At 55.8% G+C, this 23563-nt stretch overlaps 1 protein-coding gene across 3 annotated transcripts in view; it reads left to right on the top strand.

The window, feature by feature from the left end:
• ARHGEF18 (Rho/Rac guanine nucleotide exchange factor 18) overlaps window positions 1-23156 on the top strand; it is a 70705-nt gene extending 47549 nt beyond the window's left edge. For 2 of the 3 annotated variants that reach the window (XM_040240601.1, XM_040240603.1), the window contains 19 exons: window positions 1783-1921; window positions 3655-3767; window positions 3926-4066; window positions 5732-5982; window positions 6703-6828; window positions 8845-8962; window positions 9799-10047; window positions 11559-11635; window positions 12951-13129; window positions 14095-14186; window positions 16453-16635; window positions 17756-17845; window positions 18142-18266; window positions 18917-18973; window positions 19071-19118; window positions 19235-19705; window positions 20077-20395; window positions 21028-21144; window positions 21230-23156. In XM_040240601.1, coding sequence (XP_040096535.1) covers window positions 1783-1921; window positions 3655-3767; window positions 3926-4066; window positions 5732-5982; window positions 6703-6828; window positions 8845-8962; window positions 9799-10047; window positions 11559-11635; window positions 12951-13129; window positions 14095-14186; window positions 16453-16635; window positions 17756-17845; window positions 18142-18266; window positions 18917-18973; window positions 19071-19118; window positions 19235-19705; window positions 20077-20395; window positions 21028-21144; window positions 21230-21384 — 3050 coding nt within the window. In that variant the 3' untranslated portion in view covers window positions 21385-23156. The remainder of the gene's footprint in view (window positions 1-1782; window positions 1922-3654; window positions 3768-3925; window positions 4067-5731; window positions 5983-6702; window positions 6829-8844; window positions 8963-9798; window positions 10048-11558; window positions 11636-12950; window positions 13130-14094; window positions 14187-16452; window positions 16636-17755; window positions 17846-18141; window positions 18267-18916; window positions 18974-19070; window positions 19119-19234; window positions 19706-20076; window positions 20396-21027; window positions 21145-21229) is intronic. The other variant, XM_040240602.1, reaches the window with a different exon arrangement.
• The last annotated feature ends 407 nt before the right edge of the window (window positions 23157-23563 follow it).

Below are 23563 nucleotides of genomic sequence, written 5' to 3'. Positions count from 1 at the left end.
TCTTTCCATCCATGGGGGAGAGATCAGTGGGTACCGTGCATCCAAATGTTCAACACTTTTTTTTCCCCTGTCCATATTTTTATTTTTGGCTGTGCTGGGTCTTTGCTGCTGCTCAGGCTTTTATCTCGTTGCAGCAAGGGGGCTGTTCTCCAGTCTTGGTGCTCCAGCTTCCCACTGTGGCGGCTCCTCTTGTCCCGGAGCACAGGCTCTAGGCACGCACGCTTTGGTAGTTACAGCGCGTGGGCTCAGTGGCTGTGGCTTGCAGGCCCTAGAGCAGTGGCTCAGCAGCTGTGTCGCGCAGGGTTAGTTGCCCCATCGCATGTGGGATCTTTCTGGACCAGGGATTGAACCCCTGTCCCCTGCATTGGCAGGTGGATTCTTCACCCCCGGACCACCAGAGAAGTCCTTCAATACATATTTTTAAATTAAAGAAGGCAAAAATTACATTTGCACTTTTTAAACATTAATTCTAGCATCACATTCTTTTTTAATAATTTGGAATTGTTTTAATTTCCAATTTCTCTTGGTCTCTTACTTGTGTTCAACATCCTTTCCACTCGACATCCAGTCTGCTGCTAGATTTCTGGTTTTGTTGTTGTTGATTTTTGGTTTTTATTATGTGTACGTATGTATTGTGTTTAGGGGGTGTGTGTCCAAAATCCGGTATAATCACGACTTCCAGCATAGTTTTAATAGATCAGTACTCACCCATAGACTGTGGCCTTAAAGTAACTTACAAGGCACTGCTAGTAACAAGTGTGAAAAAATTATAGATTTGAATCGGGTCGTCTTGGGAGTATATCATGGGCTTTCATTTGTCAAATATAACCGGCATTGGACATTGGACTTGTTAATTGTCAGTGTCCTTATTTATCAAGATGAAGATAAGATTGCCTACTTTCACACTTACTGAGAGGATTGAATGAATTCACATATGAGTAGAACACATTCAGGTTTATGATCTGTGGCAGGGTTGGGGGGGATACGTTGCTATCAACAGTAATATCCCAACTCTGAAATTAACAAGCTGATGAGCACAGACAGCCCTGCTGGGCCCCTGTCGTGTGTTCAGTTGGTTTCCGATCACCTTCTACTATAGGATCAGAGTCTCAGATTCTGTCAGCAATTACGAGCATCAGAGACCCCGTGGTCTCCACGTCTCAGAATCACCCTGACAGCTGGTCTCAGATTAATTACAATCGCGTGTGTGATGTCGGTACAAGCTCCCTAGTCCATGATGCTAAGATCCTCTGTGGCGGATATAAGCTGGTCCTTACTACCCGCCCCCTCTCCCCACCAAGACAGAAAGGGTCTGGAGTGGGGGAGTTGCCGTTTTGTTGGTGTTTTACCCAAGGAGAAAATCGTGTGAGATTTCCACACTGAACAGTCACAGTGGGGACCCACTTCCTGCCCTCCAGACCCACGGCTTCAGCCAATACAGTAAGAGAACCAGCTTGCCATTTCTAGAAGGATCCCCCCCTCCTCCTCCAGGGTATAAAAACAGCACAGAGCAGCCGGGTCTCAGCGCCCAGAGCGTGACCATGGGGAACGGGCATTCCAAGAGCGGTGACAGGGAGGGCGCACCCCGCAGCCGCCCTGAGCTCTCCTTCTACGGCTCTCTCCCCAGGAAGTGGAGTGAGAGCATCTTCCTGGACAACGAGCTGCTGACCTCCAAGATCCTGTCAGCGCTGCGGCCCCAGTCGGAGCAGGGCCTCCCGACGGGCCACCTGCGCTACCCCGCCCACTTCCTCAGCACCCACTCTGTCTTTGCCTCCGTCGCAGCATCCCTGAAGGAGCACCCGAGGGCCACCCTCCTGTCCGATGGCAGCCCGCGCCCGACCAGGAATGTCGGCATGACGGTCTCGCAGAAGGGGGGTCCACAGCCAGCACCCAGCCCAGTGGGAACCGGGACAAGACTTGGGTGAGTGGGGTACCCCCTTTGCCACCAGGGGCTGGTGAAAGGAGGGAGTGGGTAGGTGGGGAGGCTTCCTCAGGGACCCCTCAGACAACCTCTCTAGAAGGAGACCCTTGGCAGGACCACACCACCAAAAGGCAAGATTCCCATTAACACCTGCCTGGGAGATTCACTCTTCTTTTTCAAAAATGGTGTGTTCTGCACTGTTATATTTTAAATGGATAACCAACAGTGACCTACACTATAGCACAGGGAACTCTGCTCAGTGTTATGTGGCAGCCTGGATAGGAGAGGGGTCTGGGGTAGAATGGATACATGTATATGTATGACTGAGTCCCTTCACTGTTCACCTGAAACTATCACGACATTGTTAATCGGCTATACCCCAATACAAAATAAAAAGTTCAAAACGGAAGGGAAAAAAAAAAGGTATGTTCTGGGGTCCCCAGCCATTTGGAGCCAGTTTACTTCCTGCTCTTGAAGGACCCTTGGACAGGGCTCCTTTCTGTCCTGCAGACCACGCAGGAAGTCTGCTGAGGTCGCTGCGGAGTCTGTATCCTATTATTTATGCTTTAAACTGGTTTTCCTAGGGCTTCGAGGTGGTTCTCGAACTGTTGCATTCAGCAGCGTTCAAGTAGAAAACCTCATGTTAAAAAAAATGTTACTGCATGAGTCGGTGGGACAAGAAGCTGATCTTCTTTTCCCCTAGAAAGGATTCTCCCTCTGGTCTGGACTGGAAATGAAGCTGTGTCCACCCTGCTCTGGCTGGAAAGAATTCTGGGGATTCCAGAGGGCACCAGTGGCTAGGAAAGGAAGCATTTAATTAATACACCTGTAGAGTGTACTTGGGTGGCTTCCCTGATGCTCAGCTGTAGAGAATCTGCCTATAATGCAGGAGACTGGGGTTTGATCTCTGGATCGGGAAGATCCCCTGGAGAAGGGAATGGCAACCCACTCCAGTATTCTTGCCTGGAGAATCCCATGGACAGAGGAGCCTGGTGGCTACAGTCCAGGGGGTTGCAGAGAGTTGGACAGGGCTGAGTGACTAACACTTTCACTCACTTTTTCATAGAATGTACTTGAACATTAAATTAGTTTTGGTGGCAGATACAGAGAACAAACTAATGGTTGCCAGTGGGGAGAGGCAAGATAGGGCAAGGAATTAAGAGGCACAAACTACTACATACAAAATAGATAAGCTACAGGGATGTATTGTACAGCACAGGAGATATAGCCAATATTTATAATAACTATAAATGGAATATAACCATTAAATTTGAGTCAAAAAAATTGTGACTCACTATGTTATACACCCATAACTTACATTATATTGTACATCAACCATACCCCCTCCCCCCCAAAAAAACAGTTAGTTTGATGGAAGAACTCATCATGTCACAGGTAGTCTCCTAATTTTGAAAAATGATCTGTGACAAGGACTTTCCTGTTGGTCTAGTGGTTAAGACTGGGCACTTCATGGCAGGGGGTGCAGGTTCAGTCCTGGTCAGGGAACTAAGATCCCACAAACCATGCAGCACAGCCAGAAAAGGGAAGAAAAAAAAAGATTTATGACAGAGTTAAGCCTTATACTGACATCCAGAAAGTTCTCAAATAGTATCTAATCAAATCAAGTAACAACCTGGTTTGCTCTTATAGACTGTGTGTGTATGTGTGTGTGTGTGTGCACGCACACGTGTGCTTAATTCAAGTTTTTTAAAGTTGTTTTTATGTCTATTTAGACCACTCACAGGAGAGATGGATGAAACTGATGCACTGTTTCCGAAGCTCAAGCAGGTGGCCGATGACTCTCTTTTTCTTACATCTTCCAGCACTGAGCCCATCTTTATAGAAGGTACCGTCACCGCGATCCTTTCCCAGGTGTCGCGTGGGCTCAAGTCCCTGGGAGGCATCGAGACCCACATGCAGGCATCCAGGGGACGAGGGTGGGGGGTAGCCGCCGAGCCAGCCAGGCCCCAGCCGCCGAGCAGCAGCCTCCTGCCCTTCCCTCAGACCCCTACTCTGCCTCCCTGAGAGGCGAGGTCGACGCGGACGCCCACGAGTTCGAGGCTGAGTCCTGGAGCCTCTCTGTGGACCCCGAGTATATGAAGAAACAGAAGAGGGAGGTGGTGAAAAGGCAGGATGTGCTTTATGGTAAGGAGGCCTGTGTGCCTTCTCTTTCTTCTTTTCTCGCTTTTTTTTTTTTTTTAATTGATTCCACTGGGGAGCCGGGGCTCCACTGTTGACCTTCCCTGAGACCACGTGGCCCCCTCCACTTGCTCCCCTCATCCCAGGCAGCTGGGCCTTCCAGGCCAGGGATGGGGTGGCCGGGCAAGACTTGGTGAGAATCAGTCCCCAGGGAGGGGAATGGCCCAATGCCCAGTCCTGAGTCATCCCCACCTTGCTGGTGACCCCGAGGGAGAAGACCACCTGGGCCCACCCCAGCCACCCCCAGTCAGATGACTGCAGACAGGCCTGGACAGAGCCACAGTGGGGCTGTGAAGGCAGGTCCGTCCATCTGAATGTGACCATACCACTGGCTCTCAGGTGGGCACCCCTTCACAGTAACCATCAGAGAAGCTGGCCGTGAGCAGCCACTCTCCTGAAACCGGATGTCATGGTCACCATGGAAACCACAGCTCCCAGACACTGCCCAGACCTGGGCTGGTGCTCCCGGTGGGTCCCTCCAGGCACCCCCCCGCAGCTCAGTGGTGTCCACTCATCAGTGGACACTCAACTCCTTCCACATTTTACACACTTAGCTCCCTGCCAGGGCCAGAGCAAGTGGGGATGTGGGCAAAGAGGAAAGCCCGGGCCAGGCAGCGGTCCTGCAGACAGGGCCAGTGGGGGGTGGGCAATCCACTGCTTCCATCTGGACAGCCGTTTGCCTTGCTGTCTCCACTGCTGGACAAGCACAGAGTCCTTCCAGCCCCGTGGCTGGCAGCCCTGGAATGGGCTGATGCTGTTAAGCTTTTCCCTAAACTTTGTATTTTATATTGGAGTATAACTGATTGATGGACTTTTCTGATGGCTCATTGGTTAAGAATCTGCCTGCCAAGCAGGAGACGTGGGTTTGATCCCTGGGTTGGCAAGATCCCCTGGAGAAGGAAATGGCTGGCTACCCACTCCAGTATTCTTGCCTGGGAAATCCCATGGACAGAGGAGCAGAGCCTGGTGGGCTACAGTCCATGGGGTCACAAAAGAGACGCAACTTAGTGACTAAACAACAGCAACAGTCAATGAACAACATGGTGATAGTTTCAGGTGGACAGCATCAGGAATCAGCCATACGTATACATGTATCCTGTTGACTTCTGTTTCATCTCTAACAGCTTCAAGACCTTGAGTTAAACAACAGGAAAACTTCATCACAAAATCTAATCTTTCTTTGCTTTTAACGTGAATTAAAAATCCTCCCTTGAGCTTCGCTTTTCCCATCACTTACAGTCTGGGGCGGGTCTCTGACACAGCACCAGGGTGTGCGTTTCACATCCCAGGGAGGGATGTCCATCAGAACAGCCTTGTTTCAAACAGCCTGAAAACGTCTTCAGTTGACATTAGACAGAAAACGTCCTGTGAAGTTGAGGTCTCAGCACACATCCAGTCCTCCCTTTTCTGGTGTCTGTCCACCTCCTTAAGCTGGGCCCTGGGCAGTGCTGGGCCAGGGAGGATGGGAGGCGTGGCCCCTGGGAGGTCAGACCACCATGATGAGGGCTTCAAGGAAAGCTGAGAGGCCAGACTGGCCCATAGGGAGACGAGGGAGGGCCCAGCCGGGCTGTCTACCTGCGCCGCTAATTCCCGCATCCCCACCCCCCTCAGAGCTGATGCAGACGGAGGCCCACCATGTGCGGACGCTCAAGATCATGCTCAAGGTCTACTCCCGGGCCCTGCGGGAGGAGCTGCAGTTCAGCCCCAAGGCCGTCAGCCGCCTGTTCCCAGGCGCCGACGACCTGCTGGAGGTGCACGGCCACTTCCTGTGTCGGCTGAAGGAGCGCCGCCTGGAGTCGCTGGAGGAGGGCAGCACCCGCAACTATGTCATCCGGAAGATCGGGGACCTCCTGGTTCAGCAGGTGGGTATGGCCGGGCCCACCCCCACCCCACTCTGTCCTTCTGTTTCCTGAGAGCCCAGCCCCCGAGGACAGTGGTCCTGGCCTCTCACAGCTGCCCATCTGAGGCAGGGGAGCTCAGAAACACAGAGGCCTGAACAGCAAACGTGCTTTTCGAGACGCTGTCCAGTGTATATGCTGTGCTTTTGTTTGGTTGGTTGGTTGGCCAGTTTTCACTTTTTTTTTGGTCTTGACACCTGCATGGTGTTTGGACCACTGCCAAGGATGGCAGGGCCATTGACCCCAAACTGACTTTTGAGTGAACTTCTGGGCCAAGCCCAAGATTGACAGAGGGGACCCAGGACTCCTCATCTGCCCTCGAAGCACCCGGAGCATGCAAGTCACCTAACTGAGGAGAAGACGACCCTTTCATGAAAAGAAGCCCCTTTTCACCTCTGAATTTTTTCTGACGTTCTCTTGGTTAAAATGTATTCTTCCTGGTCGGACTTCGGGGTGTTTTACAAGCGCCTGTGACATGTGGAAGTTTTCTCCTTTGCCCTTTCGGTGCCCTGTTAATGAGACGCCATGTGCCGAAGCATTTTGTTTGGGGCCAGCGAGCCAGACAAGAGAGTGAAACCCCAAGTCAGGTCAATCTGTGGTTTAGCAGACTCAGGCGAACGAGGCGAAGACGTTCCCCGGCAGTTTCCATGTTTCCCCTAGTAACAGGTCCACACCTCTCCTCAGTTTTCAGGTGAAAACGGAGAGAGGATGAAAGAAAAATACAGCGTCTTTTGTAGCGGCCACAATGACGCCCTCAGTCACTACAAGTTGCTGCTGCAGCAAAACAAGAAATTTCAAAACTTGATCAAGGTAAAAAAAAAAAAGTTATCTCTTTATATTAAAAATGTATTCTCTTTGCAGTAGGTGCATTTTTTGGTTTGTTCATGGGGAGCAGTTTTTTTTTGTTTGTTTGTTTTTCCCACAAAACTGTAGGCATTTGGAGAGCTTTATAAAGGACTTGTTACAACCAGTGATTTTCCAGGTTCTGCCTCATTTTTAACCACAGAGTCATTCAGAACAGGGCCATGAAAGCTCTGGAAAACCCCCAGGTGTAAAGCACAGCAGGCATGGTTTTTGTTTCCACCACAGCAGGGTGGCCCCTGAGATGCCACTCAGTGGGTGACCACCGTCCCTCAGACTGTCGAGGGGACATGAGTGTCATCACACGGGGCCTCCCTGCCCCTCCAGAGCCACCTCCCCTGCCTCATATGTTCTAGCAGATACAAGGCCTGCATGCCTTTGCCCCTCTCTGTCCTCCGCCCATCTGCTCCCCACTCGTCCCCATCAGCCCATGGAATGACCCACACCTATCTTCTGCCTGACAGCATGTGGGTGCTCAGGGCCCAGGAGCCAAGACCCCTGCCCGCTGCATCCAGGGAGGTGAGGTGCTCCTGGGCCAAGGCCATGGGCTGCTGTCAGCGTGTGGCCTGCAGCAGTACAGGGCCCCAGAATAGCTCCCTGCCTGCAGCCTGTGCCCCAAAGTGACACCCAGTAAATAACAGTCTCCAGTGAAGGGCAAAGAGCCATTAAATTTCACTCCATTGTCCCGGCAGCAGACCGATGGGACAGGGAGAGGGTCGTCTAGTGGTCTGAATTCATCTGGTGATGAGCACAGGGCCATGCCACCTGACATCCTGAACCAGAAGCCCCTTGCAGGTGGGGGTTTCACACGAGACAGAAGGAACAGAGCCAAGTCTCAGGTCTCTGTCCCATCCCCTCCCATCCTCTTACGAACTGGCTCCCGGAACCTCCCTGGCGGTCCAGTGGTTAAGACTCCACACTTCCGATGCAGGGGGCGTGGGTTTGATCCTAGTCAGGGGAATTAAGATCCCACATGCCACCATGGCACAGTCAAAAATACAGTGGTTCCTGGCCTTCCTAAAACACAAACCAGAGCAGTGGGGACAGACAAGCAGAAGGAAGCACGGGAAGCTGCCCTCAGCCCCCACCAAGAAGCGGCTTCAGGGCTTTCCCTGGCTGTCCAGTGGTTAGGACTTGCCACTTTCACTGCTGTGGACCTGGATTCAATCTCTGATCGAGGAACTAAGATTCCGCAAGCTGCACAATTCAGCCAAAAAAAAGAAAGGATGGCTTCAGATGATTGCCTCTTTGGGCTCTTAGCTAGAGGCACGCACCAGCAGCCACTAGGGAGCTGCTGCAGGGACCACAGGCCCAGCTGCATCAGAAGGCCTCATCAGCCGTCCACAGTGTTAGGGTTTGCACATGTGCACGTGTGTGTGTGGACAGCTCTCCAGTGATTCCCCAAATCCACACCAGCTGGCTTCTTCCTCATGGCTTTCGCACAGCCCTGCATTTTACAGCAAGTGAGTCAACCTCTGGCTTCTTGGCCTTTCTGTATGCAGCAGGCACTCCTTGCTTTCTTTTTTCAATTTTTTATTTGGTTGGTTATTTTTGGCCATGCTGGGTCTTCGTTGCTGTGTGCTGGCTTTCTCTAGTGGCAAGCGGGAGCTGCTTTTCACTGCAGTGCACAGGCTTCTCACCACAGTAGCTGCTTTTTGAGAAGCACAGGCTCTAGGGCACACGGGCTTTAGTAGTCACAGCATGTGGGCTCAGTTGCTCCATGGCATGTGGAATCTTCCCGGACTAGGGTTCAAATTGGTGTCCCCTGCATTGCAAGGTGGACTCTCAACCACTGGACCACCAGGGAAGGCCAGTTCCTGCTTTTGAGTGTCTGGTGAAGCAACAAAGAAAAGGTCCCCATGAACTGATAAAGGAAAGGGTCCTCAGCCCCCCGTGTCCCACTGTGAACAATTTGGCAGGAAACAGATGTCCACACGGCATGGCTTTGTCTTCTCCATTTCACAGAGAATCGGCAACTTCTCTGTTGTGAGGCGGCTCGGCGTGCAGGAGTGTATCCTCCTGGTCACCCAACGCATCACCAAGTACCCCGTACTGGTGGAGCGAATTATTCAAAATACAGAAGGTATTCCAGCCCTCCTGCCTTGCCTGTCCATGCTAGGTGGGGAGGAGGGTCTCGGGTCTCCCCGCCCCCTGTCCTAATAGTGGATTAGACAGTCTACTCTGCAATCTGTCCTGGATTCAGCTGGGGTCAGCAATCATTAATTGAGCTCCCACCTTGTAGAATCTACCCTCCCAGTGGCTGGGATTTCCAACTTGAGAAACACAGGGTGTTTGGTCTCCCCTGCCTGCACCACCCCCCTTCAGTTCCTGCACAGTCTCGACTAGAACAGTCCCCAGTCAGTATTGGAGAGTCAGTGCAAGTTGTGTTCTGGCTAAGGTCACTCTTGGGGGACCTCCGTGTCACATGCCTGGTGCCATGGAGGGCAGAGAAGATGAGCATGTAGCTCAGCCCAGGGTTCTCAGAGGCCAGGGCAGTCCTGACCACACCTCCCTTGTTTTCTCCAGGGGATTTGGGCAGTGGGAGGATGCAAGAGTCCTGCTGCCCTTGGAGTGGGAGGAGCCAGCCCTTGGTGATGGTTGGGGGACGGTGGTGGGAGTCTTTTATGGAGAGCTGGAGGGCAGGGGGAGGCTGGTTACCCAGGAGTGGCCAGCAGGGCTGTGCAGGGCCGTTTTAATCGCTTGACTTGCTCCTCAGCTTCTATATTCGACAAACGCTCTGTCTTGGTGTCAGCCAGGCGCTGGGCTGCTACCTTTACTTAGGAGAAGCGTTTACCTCTCAGGAGACTTGAGCTGGAAGGTGACTCTCGAGGCCGCTCTGAACCGTAGCCTTGGGAGACACCCTCTGTCACGTTTGTGGATGCAGACCAAGGAAAGCGCTAACTCTGCTCTGTGTGGTAGCTGGCTCCGAGGACCACAGAGACCTGACCCAGGCCCTGAGCCTCATCAAAGACATCATCTCACAAGTGGACGCCAGGGTCAGCGAGTGTGAGAAGGGCCAGCGCCTCAGGGAGATCGCGGGGAAGATGGACCTCAAGTCCTCCAGCAAGCTCAAAAATGGGCTGACCTTCCGCAAGGAGGACATGCTGCAGAGGCAGCTCCACCTGGAGGGCACCCTGTGCTGGAAGACCACCTCCGGGCGCCTGAAAGGTAAGCCCTGCCCTGGCCACCTCTGCTGAGTGCCGTCACGGAGTGGTCAGCGCCATCCTGGATCAGTGGCACCATCCTGGGTTGGTGGATATCATCCTGGGTCGGTGGCACCATATTAGAGTCGTGGGTGCCATCTTGGATCGGTGGCACCATCTTGGAGTGGTGGGTGCCATCTTGGATCAGTGGCTCCATCTTGGAGTGGTGGGTGCCATCTTGGATCGGTGGCACCATCTTGGAGTGACGGCTGCCATCTTTGATCAGTGTTACCACCTTGGAGTGGTGGGTGTAATGTTCGAGTGGTGGACACTGTCTTGGATCAGTGGCACCATTTTGGAGTGGAGGGTACCAGCTGACACAGAGCCACCACTTCACGGCCAAAGGAAGGCTGTATACCGAGCCGGGAGGAGTGCAGAATCAGAGCAGGAGCACACTGAGGTGGCTGCAGGGGTGCCCCCGTCTCCAGTGATGGAGGTGGTATGGTGCACACAGCAAGGGCTGCCAGGTGAAGAGGGCACAGCAAGTCACTGACTCCTGAGCAGAAACCCAGCATATCATGACCCCCTGATTCAGCAGGGAGTCAGAGTTCTAAACAGCAGTAACAGGCCCCAGTGGGGGTAGAGGATGCGACCTGGGTGTCCCCCCCCTGCTGCTTGGGGCAAGCTCCAAGCCCTCCTTTCGAGATCTGCTGTGCAGTTCCAAACCAGAGCTCGCTCAGGGCTCATCCCTGAGTGTCCTGTCCATTCCATGAGCCTCTGGAAACACCCATCGCCTGTCCTTTGCCTCAACATCTTTAAAGATCTCTGGGGAAGTGTCACAGGTGGCCAGACGACAGGAAGTGTCTGTTCTCCACGTGAGCAGGTGAGCAGCGAGAAGATACGGTTTACAGCTGAGACCGCCTATGTGCCCAGCACCAAGGCAGGTGGCCGAGGCCCTACCCCCATGGGGCTCCAGTCAGTGGACAGACAGAGAGAAGTAAACAGGAAAACAGTGAAAAGCTGAGTACGTGCTTCAGAGGAACCCCGCAGGCTTCAGTGCAGGAGAATTCTGTAAGGGGAAGGTATCTAACTTGGGTGGGGTGTCCCGAGCAGGCACCCCGAGGAGGCAGTGTTTTCATTTCCCACAGCGCTAGTGCCGCTGTTAGAGACACAGCTTGGGATTCACAACCCCGTGTACCAGCTCTGCCGGGCGGTCACTTCATGATGTCCCCAGAGGGACAGGGCTCCAAGCCTGCCACCACCAGGAAGCTCGGGCACCTGGGGACAAGAGTATATCCGTGACAGGAGGCAGGATGCGAGGGTCCAGGGGTTCACTGTTAAATGTTGAAACCAGGAGAGGGGAGGGGAGGGGTCAAGTCGAAGCCAAGACACCCCCCGACACCGGGCTCCTGCAGAAGCATCATAGCACCTACTTAGCGCCACAGGACCGAAGCCACCTGGGCTTCCGTCTGCCTGGTGGAATCCACACGGCCACAGGGACCCTGAAAGACATCTCCTTTCATGCGCTCCCTTTAGACGTCCTCGCAGTCCTGTTGACAGACGTGCTGCTGCTGCTCCAAGAAAAGGATCAGAAATACGTCTTTGCATCCGTGGTACGTGTCCTGTCCCTTCACTGCTCGAAACCTGCCCACACGGAGGCGGCCGAGGGGCGGGAGCAACCAGGGGACTGCCTCAGTGCTGGGGCAGGGGGTGGCCCGAGAGCACGGTGGCTAGGGAAGCACACCCATTGTTACCCTGTCGTCCCAGGCCCTCCCAGGGCCGGGAGGTGCCAGCAAGGCAGGAGTAGACTTTGCCAAAACCAAGTCCCGTGCAGTGGCCTCAGGGGGCCTCAGGGTCGTGCCAAGGCTGCCCAGTCACCCCTGAGGATGCGGCTGAGGCAGCCGCCATCCTGTGACCTGTGGCTGCGTTGGCCCCATGGCCCAGTGGTCCTAGAACAGCCACATGGCAGGAGCTCCCCGCTGGGGAGGACGCGGAGTCAGTCTGGGGTCCATCCACCCCACCTGACTCTCGTCTACCAGAGAGTCGGCCTCCTCCCCCTCTCGCCTGGGTTACCTGTGAATACCCACTGCTGAGTCCCCCTGGAGAGGAAGAGGGACTTTGTCACTCAACTCTGGAGTCTCATCCCTTTCCCAGAGACTTAAACTGGCTTCTCAAGAAGTTTCCAGAAGTGGGTAGCGCTGTCACGCCCTTGACCCCAGCAAGCGCCATGCATGCCGTGTGTTCATTCCCACGAGGGCGACACCACGTCTGCTGCTCCCCAAGTCCCCCACCTGGCCACCGTCTGTGTGTGCCTGGATCCTGATCATCACCTCTGCTCAGAAAAACCCCCAGTCCTGTTGGGTCAAGGCCACCCTCCTCAGCCCTCACTTCAACTTAATCACCCCTTTAACAACACTGTCTCCATATATCATCATGTTTTCTGAGATTAGGACCTTGGCATATGGATTTAGCTAGGGTCAGTGGCGGCTGGAGACCAATTCAGCCCATAACAACCAGTTATAAGCATGCCTTTTACTGGTCGTTCAGAGCACTGCCTCTTGGGGGATGCCCAGAGATTGGGAATACTTCTTGACTCTGATTGTTTGGGACACAGGTTTGGGAGAAAGATGTGTTTGTTACCATAGACCACCAGCTGTTATATTGCTGAGTTTTGTACAGCGTACATGCATTAGCAATCATAAAACATCTTTTAAGCACATTGAATAGACACATGAGAAATGATGTGAGGATATCATCACCACAGTGCCTTTTTCCCCCTAGATGGCAAAACCTTTCTGCCTTGAATTGGAGGATAAGCGGGGTGCATGCCCCCACCCCCGTCCCCTTCCCCTCCAGCTCGCAGTTCCACAGCCGTGGGGCAGCAGCAGGTACAGGGTCACCCTCCCTGTTCCCCTCCCACCCGTGCAGGACTCCAAGCGCCCCGTCATCTCACTGCAAAAGCTCATCGTGAGGGAGGTAGCCAACGAGGAGAAAGCCATGTTTCTGATCAGCGCCTCCCTGCATGGGCCCGAGATGTATGAGATCTACACCAGCTCAAAGGAAGACAGGAACACCTGGATGGCCCACATCCGGAGGGCCGTGGAGAGGTGAGGGGCCGGGTGGGCCTTCCCACCCCCCATGGCTGCACCCTCAGCTATATTGTCGTTGCTCAGTCACTCAGTCCTGTACGACTCTTTGCGACCCCCAGGCTCCTCTGTCCGTGGGATTTCCCAGGCAAGAATACTGGAGTGGGTTGCCATTTCCTCCTCCAGGTATCCTCCTGACCCAGGGATTGAACCCGCATCTCCTGCATTAGCAGGCAGGTTCTTTACCACTGAGCCACCAGGGAAACCCTTGGCTTCAGCAGCTGGCAAATTGGCAGAGGCCTAGAAGTGCCCGCGAGGGTGCTGGGGTCGCAGGCAGGTGGGAGACCCCTGTGCTTCTCCCCTCCCCCTCATTCCACCTCGGTGCTCTGTCCGTCCCCTCATCTGCAGGCAGACAGACAGCCCCACTGGGCTCCTTCCGACATGACTGACAGTGCGTGTCTCTGGGACAGGGATGCAGGGCTGGCAGCTCTAATCTTCTGTATCGGTGGGCTGTCCCCCTCCCACGAAGCGGGCTGTTCTTCCCCCGCCAACCACAGACCCCAGCCCTGTGGCTCTGTGCAATGCCTGGCTCATGGTCCTCGGATGGGGCCAGGGGTCTGGCCCCCATGCCCAGCCTGCTGCCTCTCTTTATACCCAGGAGCTTCCCTTAGTCTGCTCAGCCTCCCCTCAGTGCTCAGCTTCAGCTCTGCTGGGCTGGCAGCCTCCCGTGCCTGGGAGGCCCCAGGGAATGAATTGCCCCGAATAGTGTCCAGGGGTTTAAAACCTGTGGCCGGTTGTTTCCCAACACTTGGAGACTGGATGCGCGCTGATGGCTGTGTCTCCCCCTCAAGGTTGGCCATTAACAAGCTACATCTCTCAGCACATCAGAGATGCTTTTTTCAGTGGCTTCTCCAGGTGGACCTCTGCCAGCTCAGAGGCAGCCGGTCCCTGGGGTGCACTCACCCATCCGTTCCCTCTCCCTACAGCTGCCCAGATGAGGAGGAAGGGCCCTTCAGCGAGGCCGAAGAGGAAAAGAAGGTGGTCGAGACGCGTGCTGTGAGGCTGAGGGACTTCCAAGGTGAGCGGGGAGGGAGTCAGTCCGGCCTCCACACCCATGGCCCAGCCCTCACCTGGTGACAGGGCCCTGGGAGCCCTCCTGCGCCCAGTGGTGGCCCTTCCCTCCTGTCCCATGAGGGCTGGCCATGGAGCGGGTCACTGCCCACACATCCAGGGCATGAACTGTGGGATGGCCCGTGCCCTGGGGCAGCGGTCTTCCAGGGAGCGTGTGGGAAAGGGATGGGGGGGCTCTGGGGTTCCTCCTGGGGTCCTCGCTCAGGAAGGGACTCGACGTGGTATCCCACGTCACGTGTGTCGTACACTCCGGGTGCCTGTAAGAGCTGGGACCCCCATGGCCTCCTCCTGAAGTCGAGTGGATTCAGGCCATCCTGGTTTTGCAACCAGCCACACCAGCTTCCTCTTCCATCTGGATATTTTTTTAACTATGTTATCAAACTGTATTTCACATACCACACGGGTCACCCATTCCCAATGTGCCATGCAGTGGCTTTTAGTCTATATCAAAAGGTGGTGCAACTGTCCTGACAGTTTCAGGCTGTTTTTATCACCCCAGAAAGAAACCCCATCCCCATTAGCCATCATTCCCATTCTTTCTCCACGCCTAGACCCTGGGAACCTCTGTCCTACTGTCTGTCTGTGAATTTAGCTATTCCAGACATCTCTTATCAACCGGGACATCTGTCCCTTTGTGACAGGTTTATCTCACTGCATGATGTTTTCAAGGTTCATCCGTGCAACAGACTCTTTCCTTTTTTAAAGCTGAATAACATTCCATCTTATAGCTGGACCACATCGTGCTCATTCTCCTCCCCAGTTTTCACAGCTTCCTGTGCAGTTTCAGCAAGGTCATTGCCAAGAATAAGTCCAAGTACTTTGTGATCTCAGTCAACTCCCCTCTTCTCCCTTTCTTATCATGATCTTTATATTCAACTTAGATAACAGGGAAGCAGTAAGCACCTAAAATTAGGTAGTGCGTATTTTATTTCTCTGTGTGGGGAGAGGTGCACGTTTGAGGGTACTCAGGAATAAAATTATTCAAAAGAAAGGGAAAATCCCCTTGACCCCTTGCTAAGTATCATGCTAACATAGTCCTCATTTCACCCCCTCCTGACTCTTGTATTCCTGCCAAAGGGTAATAAAGTACAAGCCTTGCCCAGACACATCTCCACAGATACCTCAGAGTCATCCAGGGATGTCTCGTTGTCACCCATTCCTGACGAGTCGTGGTGAATTAGAAATCGGTATCTTCTTCACTGAACCCTTCTTTCCCATCTTGGACCGAAAGCCAATCTCATCTTTCACACTGAAAGGTCAGGGACCCTCCCATCAAAGCTAGGATCGAGACAGGGCCCCCACCACCACCATCACCACCATTAGTATCTCCACCCTGGACTTTCCAACCAGGGTAATAATGGGAAGACACAGAAGTAAGAGATCACAGATGTGGAAATTCCCTTGTGATCCAGTGGTTAGGACTCCACACTTTCACTGCCAAAAGCACAGGTTCAATCCCTGGTCGGGGAACTAAGCTTCCACAAGCCATTCTGCACAGCCAAAAAAGAAAATAGAAAAAAAAAATCACAATTGGAAGGGAGGTGGCAGAATTATTTTTTGCAGGTGACAGGATTATCTGCCTAGGAAATCCGATAGAATCAACTGGAAAACTATTGGAAATGGTAAGAGAACTAAATAATTTAGCTAAATAGGATGTGTGTGTATATATATATATATATATTTATACTAGCAGTCAGATGAGAAAGTCTAGTAAAGTAAATCATAGTCACAGCAGCAAAAAAAGCTATAGGGACTTCTCTGGTGGTTCAGTGGTTAAGACTCCACACTTCGTTGCAGGAGACTCGGGTTGATATCCCTGGTCAGGGAACTAAGATCCCACATGCTGTGAAATGTGGCCAGAAATAAAAATTTAAAAAGTAAAACCCAGAGACTTGTAAGAAGGCTTTCAAGATTAGAAAACTAAGTCTTTAAAGGCTCTCGGTTTGTCCCAAACTAATATAGTCTGCTATGGCCCCCCACACACACACTCCCACCATGCTTGATCTTTTTATAATTGAGGAAAGCAAGCAGGAGGCAGGGCCACACCCTTGCCTGTCTCTCGGGAATTCTGGATGAAGGGAGTGGTCCAGGACAGGATGAGGGTCAGCGGGAACACCGGAGGCCCTCCTGGCCCAGCAAGGCATCATGACAGCCAGTTCCTGGGGGAAACCACCCCAGAGGAGGCTGACCACCACCTCACGGCCGCTTTGCAGAGCGACTGAACAGGAAAGACCAGCAGATCGCCCAGAGCCTGAGCGAGAAGCAGCAGATCTACCTGGAGATGGCTGAGATGAGCGGGCTCGAGGACCTTACCCTGTCTCGGCTCCTCTTCCGGGGAGGGGACCCCCCCGAGAACCTGCAGGGCGAGCTGATTCTCAAGTCAGCCATGAGTGAGAGTGAGTAGCCACCAGCCCACCCCTGCAGCCCACCCTCATCCTTCCTGGGGCCTCCCAGGGGACCCCAGGCTGGGCACACAGCCCTGTGTGGCCTATAAGCCACCCCATCCCCGCCTGCTTCTGCCTGCTTCCGTTCTGTTAGAGCTGGAAGGTCCCTGGACCAGTCCGGTGCCAGCCCCTTGCTACAGACTCAAAGCACCATCTCACATTCACTCAATAAACATTCCCAGTGCCTGCCAAGCTCCAGGCCCCATGCTGGGCAGAGGGGATCTCAAATTGACTGAGATGGTTCCTCTTCTTTCTGATAAGTGGATCACTGACGCTCTCCCCAGAAAAAGACACACATACAAGTTTGGTGGGTCATTTTAGGGGGGGCTCCTGGTCCCCGTAGCTGAGGGGTGCTGGCCGATAAGCGGCCTGCTTCCCAGAGCCATCAGAGTCCTTATGGAGCCCCTAGCATCTTCCACGCGGCTGCTGAGTCCTGTGCCAGGCCAGGGGGTTTGCCGGGCAGGATGGCCAGTGCTTGTCCAATCTGACAGCACAGCCAGGGCTGCTCTTCCATCAGCTGGCAAGATAGACACGGCTCTGCCCTCCAGAACTTTCCATCAGAGTGAAGAGAACAGGCGGGAAGGGTCCCATGTGGACCCTCAGTCTTGCTCCCTCCAGCCAAGCTGCCATCTCCCATGTCTCTAGTCACCACTGTTCTGGGCCCTGAAAGCCCTCGTGTCTGGTGCCTCAGCCTAGAATATTCTCCCCACCTCCTCACTTGGCCAAAGTTTGTGCGTCCTCAAGCACCTTGTGTGACCACCCCTGCCCCCTCCCCTCAAGGCCACCTCCTGTGTCTCCTGCCCGTCTGTGTGACCGTCAGCACACAGGTAGTGGCCATGCTGAGTTCCCTCCCAGGCCCAGCAACCCCCACCTCCCACCCCATGGTCCCCTGAGATCCCACATCTCCTGTAGATTGGCGCGTCCTAGGCACAGCACCTGTGTGGGGGGTGCCCAGGGAAGGGGGTAACCGACACCCCATGAGGCTTCTGCCTGGGTGCCTGAATGTGGCTCTGAATACCCAGGGCGGAGCCATAGGGTGACTCGGCTCCCCTCCGTCCCCTTCCTTCTGCAGTCGAAGACATCCAGAGTTTCATCTGCAGGCGGCTGGGCAACGCCTACGGCCAGGCAGAAGATGGGGTCAGCGTAGGCAGCCCAGGCAAGGGTAAATGGTGCTGCCACCTTCTGGGGACCCCAGAGCTCGGCGACCACGGAAGGGCGTGCCTTTCCCCGGCCTCTGGGCATTTGCTCTTCAACATCTCTCTGCTGCTTCTCTCAGTCTTCTGTAAACACCAGGGTCAGGTTTCTGGAACTTCCCAGGGCTTGTCAGTCATGTTCTGACAGCAGCACCCAGGCCAGTTTCTGCGGCCCAGGTTCCCTACCCAGCCAGGGGATGAGGTGGGGCCGGGAGCAGGGCAGGTGGGACCCGAGGCATCTCACATGACTGGCTTGGTGTTTCAGACGGCAGTCTTCAGAAGAACATGTGCAGCAGTGACCTCAGCCCCCGAGACTGGCAGGGCCTGGTGAGCAGCCTGGACTCGAGGCCTGGAGACACCCAGGGGGCCCCCGAGGAAGCCTCAAAGGTGGTACGTTGCCTCCTTGGGATGTGCCTGAGCTCAGTACAGAGTCAGCCCATGTCCTTATAATTATCCTCTGAGGCCAAACAGCCTGTGCTTGGTTTGTCTGGTTTTTCCCTCTTGGGGCAAATAGCAGCCAGTGCTACCCTGCTCAGCAGTGACTACTAGTTAATGTGCAAATGGACATGTGGGTTCTTCCTGCAGTCCCCAGAAGGGCGGGGTGGGAGGCGCACAGGAGGGAGGCAGGGGAGAGGACCCGTTCAGGGCAGTGGCCTCATCAGTAGGTGAGAGGTACTAGGCGGGGACCACCAGCTGTCAGTCTACACAGGTGTCCACCTTCCACGAATGTGACATCACTGGTTGTTCCTCTCTTTGGCTTCTAAGGCCCACCCTTGCCAAGCACTGGTCTCAGAGTACCAGCTCTGGGCTCCTCAGAGCCTCGCACATGATGGGCCCACATCCCCACACCCTTCTACCTCCCAGGAACCACCCTTCGGCCTCAATTCTCCAGACACCAAGGCTGGCACAAGTCAGATGAGCAGTGGCGGTGGAGGGGCAGGGTGGTCGCATGCTAAGGGGATGTCTCATCAATAATAAGTGGGTCCCACTCAGGTCGGATTGGTCTTTAAAAGCTCTCTGTGTTGATGCTGTCTCCCCAGGCAGAGTCACCAGGTGCAGACCCCGGCCCCCACCCACCCACGGTCCTGGAGTTGGAGGTAAGTGAAGGCTTGTGTGTCCGCGTCCCCACACCCATTCCCTGGGACCCAGTGGGGCTTCCTGCAGCGCCCAGTGGCCCTGTCCCTCTCTCCACAGCTCGTCCAGCGGATCCAGACGCTGTCCCAGCTGCTCCTCAGCCTCCAGGTACGGGGCCTTTGGGGAGCTTCGGGCCACATGTGCCCTCCTCCTTCAGGTTGAGGCTGGGGGCTAGGGGACAGCCGGACTCTTCCTAAAACTGGCTTTCCCCTCCCCTCCCCCAGGTGGTCATCGCCCAGCAGGACAGCTACGTGGAGATTCAGAAAGCAGCCATCCAGGAGCGCGAGAAGCAGTTCCGGCTGCAGTCGACACGCGGGAACCTGCTGCTGGAGCAGGAGCGGCAGCGCAACTTTGAGAAGCAGCGGGAGGAGCTGGCGGGTGTGCAGAAGCTGCAGGGCCAGCTGCGGCTGGAGCAGCAACGCTGGGAGCGCGAGCGGGAGCAGCAGCGCCGGGAGCTGGACCAGGCCTCGGCGCGGCTGCAGCAGCGTGAGAGTGAGTTGCTGCGGCTGCAGGAGCGGCTGAATCAGGAGCGCGAGGAGCTGGAGCGCCAGCGCCAGGCCTACCAGCACGACCTGGAGCGGCTGCGCGAGGCCCAGCGCGCCGTGGAGCGGGAGCGCGAGCGCCTGGAGGTGCTGCGCCGGCTCAAGAAGCAGAACACAGCGCCCGGGGCGCTGCCGCCAGAGGCACTGGTGGAGGTGAGTGGCGGCCTCAGCGTGCCTGTGCCTGAGAGCCTGAATGTGCACGTGTGTAGGTGGGTGCGTGCCTGCGTTTTCGGGACAAGGGAGGAATGTTGACTGCATCAGGCCTACACCAAGCTCTATGCCCAGATGGGACCCTCCGAGCTAAGAGGCTTCAGTTAAGCTGCACCTGGCCTGGGAGGTGGGCAAGCACGCCAGGTCCATCCGGCCTCCAAAAACCCCACCCCTACCCTGGAGCCTGCAAAGTGTGGGCGGGCCTGGTGCACGGCACCGTGCTGATCCCCAGGGCGCGGGCCCTCCTCGGCACTCCAAGAAGGGCTTCCAGCAGGAACAACAGTGTTCGGACCTGTCCTCTGTGGCTTTTTCAGACCCAGCCTCTAAGCCACACTCCCAGCTTCAATGGGAACGGGCTGGATGGATCCATGACCCTGACCAAAGCACCAGGGCCCCGACCCAACTCGCTGGTGTCCAGTGCGGGGTCCGAGTACGCCGAGCGCCCCGAGGTAGCCCGCAGGGACAGCGCCCCAGCCAAGAGCGACGTGCCCATCCAGCTGCTGAGTGCCACCAACCAGATCCAGAGGCAGGCAGCTGTGCAGCAACAGATTCCCACCAAGCTGGCAGCCTCCACCAAGGGCGGGAAGGACAAGGGAGCCAAGAACCGGGGCTCCCAGCGCCGGGACAGCGCGGGTGAGCTGGGGCTTCCTGGCACCCCCCTTCCCTCCCCTCACCTGGTGCCATTCTGGCCCCTTACCTCTGGACCAGACACCGGCAGGAAACCCCAGCTGGTGATGGAGCTGAGGCCTGTGCCACACACACAACCACCTACCTGCCCCCAGAGACTTCAGAGCTCAGTTCCTGTTCCCACCTTGGCCCTCAAAACTGGGATCAGACACAAGGGAGCACCTTGGTGATTCAGAAACGGGCCTCGGAAACCCTCGTGCAGAGGCGGGAAGTGTGCCAGTGACTGACGCTGCTTACTCCCCGCTGAGTCCTTGCCCCAGAGCCAATGTTCCCCGGTAGGAAGGCCGTGGGCCCCTCCTGGGGAACAGGGCCCAGGTCCCAGGATCCCTGGGCTGCAGCATCACAGAGCCTCTTGTCCGAAGATTGAATGAGTCCAGGGGCCCCTCTGGTTCGCCAGGGGTGTCTGCTCTGGGTTTTGTCAGTGAATTTGGGACCTGTTGTCTGAGCGGCGTCTCTCCCTGGGAACCGGCACTGGAGGAACTGTGGGCAAGGAGTAGGGTGAGGCCCTGGGCCGAGGTCCGGGTGCTCTGGCACTGGCAGTGAGACTGCAGACCTCAGTATCTTCCGCCCTCTTTCAGCCTCGTTTGACCTGAGGCAGCCGCTGCTTCTCAACAAGCTCATGGGCAAAGAAGAGAACACCTCTCGGAACCGCCGCTCACTGAGTCCCGTCCTGCTCAGCTCCATGCCCCCACAAGGTGAGCCAACACGCCCAGCCCCCTACCCCCTGGCACCCACGGTGCCTGGCTGATGCTGACACCCACCACCCCCTCTCTCTTCCAGACCCCAGCCTCCCAGCCCCGACCCCAGGCCCAGCCGACGCCCCCACCGAGTCCCTCCACCTCAAGGCCTGGGGGTCATCCTTCCCACCCGGGGCTCCATCTTCCACACCAGTCAACAAGGAAGAAACCGGCAAGGAAGATGTCATCTTCTTCTAGGGGGCATGGCTCAGGGTGCAGACCCCTCCCTGCACTGCCCCCTCTTCATGCTCTGTGGCCCCGCCCCACCCCCAGCCCACCCTCCCCCCTTCCCAAGCAGGCCTCCTCTGACATCTGCCAGGATGGGGCAGGCAGGGCTAGACTGCTGTCTTGAGGCTGCTCGCTCTGAAGGATTAGCAGTGGTGCCTGGGCAACTTTGTAGACTTTTTTTTTTTTTCTAACATGAAAAGGAAAGTTTGTAATGGAAGGTTGAAGCAAAGCTAACCCACGGAGCTGCCATCTGCCATCACAGTGCCCCATTCCAGTAGAGGAGAGTCGCACTCCGGGCTGTGTTTCCAAGGTAGTGACCAGGGCCACCAGGAGACCCTGGAGCGAGCCACGATGGCACCAGAAGGGGCCCGGTGGGGTTGGCTCTGCCAACAGAATCCGGCCGAATTGACTTCTAAAGCAGAGACCGGAGTGGGTTCGTGGTGAACTTCTAGGCCAGGATGTGAGCCCACCCAGGGGTGGCACACAGTTCACCCAGGACAGAGGGCCACAGGGCAGGCAGGGTGGCTGAAGGGGTTGGCCGATGGCATGCCTGGTATGTCCTGCAGGTTCGGAAGTTCGTCCTGAAAGGGGCTGACCGGGAGGGGACAGACCATCGCTCATTTTAATCTGGTGGAGGTTTTTAAAGCCTACTCTTGTCGAAGTTGGTGCTTTCCCAAAGCACCTCTCAGACTCAACGCCTGGGAAGCCAAGCCCAGGCCTTCCACCAGGGCTGGCGCGTGCCTGAGGGTCCCAGCCCCGGATGGAGAGTCCTCCTTCCCCGTGAGGTGGCCCCCAGCTGGCATCCCCAGTGGATGGGCAGATACTGGGGTGACACAGCAGTGGGAGCAGGGCTTGGAGGGACCAGTGTGGCCTGTGCAGTCACTGTTGGCACTGAGGGCTCAGACAGCCGCCTCACAGGCACCTCACGTTCAGTGAGCTGTCGCAGGTTGTCAACAGTCCCCCAGAGGGTGAGGACCACCAGTCCAGCCTCATGGTGTAGCCGCGGGTGTTGGGGTGGTGCTGCGCGCGACAGTGGGCACACCACGTTCCAGCTCTGGCCAAGTGCAGGCTCGGGGCCAGGGAGCATTCCAGGCTTTTCCTGCAGCCCAGACTCCCCTGCAGAACCCAGTGTCCCGCCAAGCATTGGTGGGAAGATGGTCTGGGATGGAGCAGGAGCCTGGGCACCACAGCCAACGGTGACAAGGAGCTGACAGCAGTCCTGGAGTGCTCCAGAGGAGCAGCGCCCCACCCCCGGGACACGTCCGGCCACCCGTGCCACACCTGTCACCACTGGGTTGGGTCCTGAGACGGATCGGAGCACTTTAGAAAAGCTGACTTCACATTCCTGTCCTGTCGTGAAGAGGACATTCCTTGGCCCCGTGCCCCCACCCACGGGATCCTCTCTCACCAGAGGATTCCTGCAGGGCTAAGTTCGACACCACGTGGTGGGACTCGGCCAAGGAGGCTTCCAGGTGGTGCCTGCAGCGGGGCAGCACCATGGGCCCGTCCCACCAGGACCCCGAGGCCACCCCCAGGTACAGCCTAGTCTCGTTTGTCAAGTTAGGAGTTGAGCAAACCCTCCTCCCATGGGGTCTGCGCACATCTTCGTTAGCTGTGACCGTGACCTTAGTCGATCCAACGATCATTTTTTACAGTGATAGCAGCATTTCCTCACGGGGGGTGATGTCTGAACCGCTCTAGAACTTAAGACCTGACTCTAGCAATAAACGTGTCTAAGGGGAGCTGACGAGTCACTTTCTTTGGGGTTTTGTTTTAGGATAACCTGCCCAAACTTCAGTGCTGCAGTCTGCATGGCGGGGGGCAGGGGCACTCAGACCCTCTGTTTTGCTAGGACCTTGGGGAGCCCTGGACACCAGGCCCAAGGCCTGCTTGATGACCAGGCTGTGATTCTCCACCTCTCCTGCGGGGGAGAGTGTAGGGAGGCAGGGACATGTCCCAGGCCAGTAACAGCCCTCACCCCCACCCCCACTTGACATCAGCTCAGACTAGTGATGGGATGGACCACACAGACAACCCAGGCTAGGCAGCCTGCTCTGGTCCCAGTGAGGAGGCCTCAGACCGTGATTCTACCTGGAAAGTCAAGGCTGGAGGCAGCAGTGCTGAGGTGGCTGTGGGGGCCCCCCCATCT

This window comes from Oryx dammah, unplaced genomic scaffold (genome assembly GCF_014754425.2).
Source record: "Oryx dammah isolate SB20612 unplaced genomic scaffold, SCBI_Odam_1.1 HiC_scaffold_5, whole genome shotgun sequence".
NCBI classification, from domain to species: domain Eukaryota; kingdom Metazoa; phylum Chordata; class Mammalia; order Artiodactyla; family Bovidae; genus Oryx; species Oryx dammah.
Note: the sequence above shows the minus strand (reverse complement) of the source record. Positions and strands in the feature narration are given on the sequence as shown.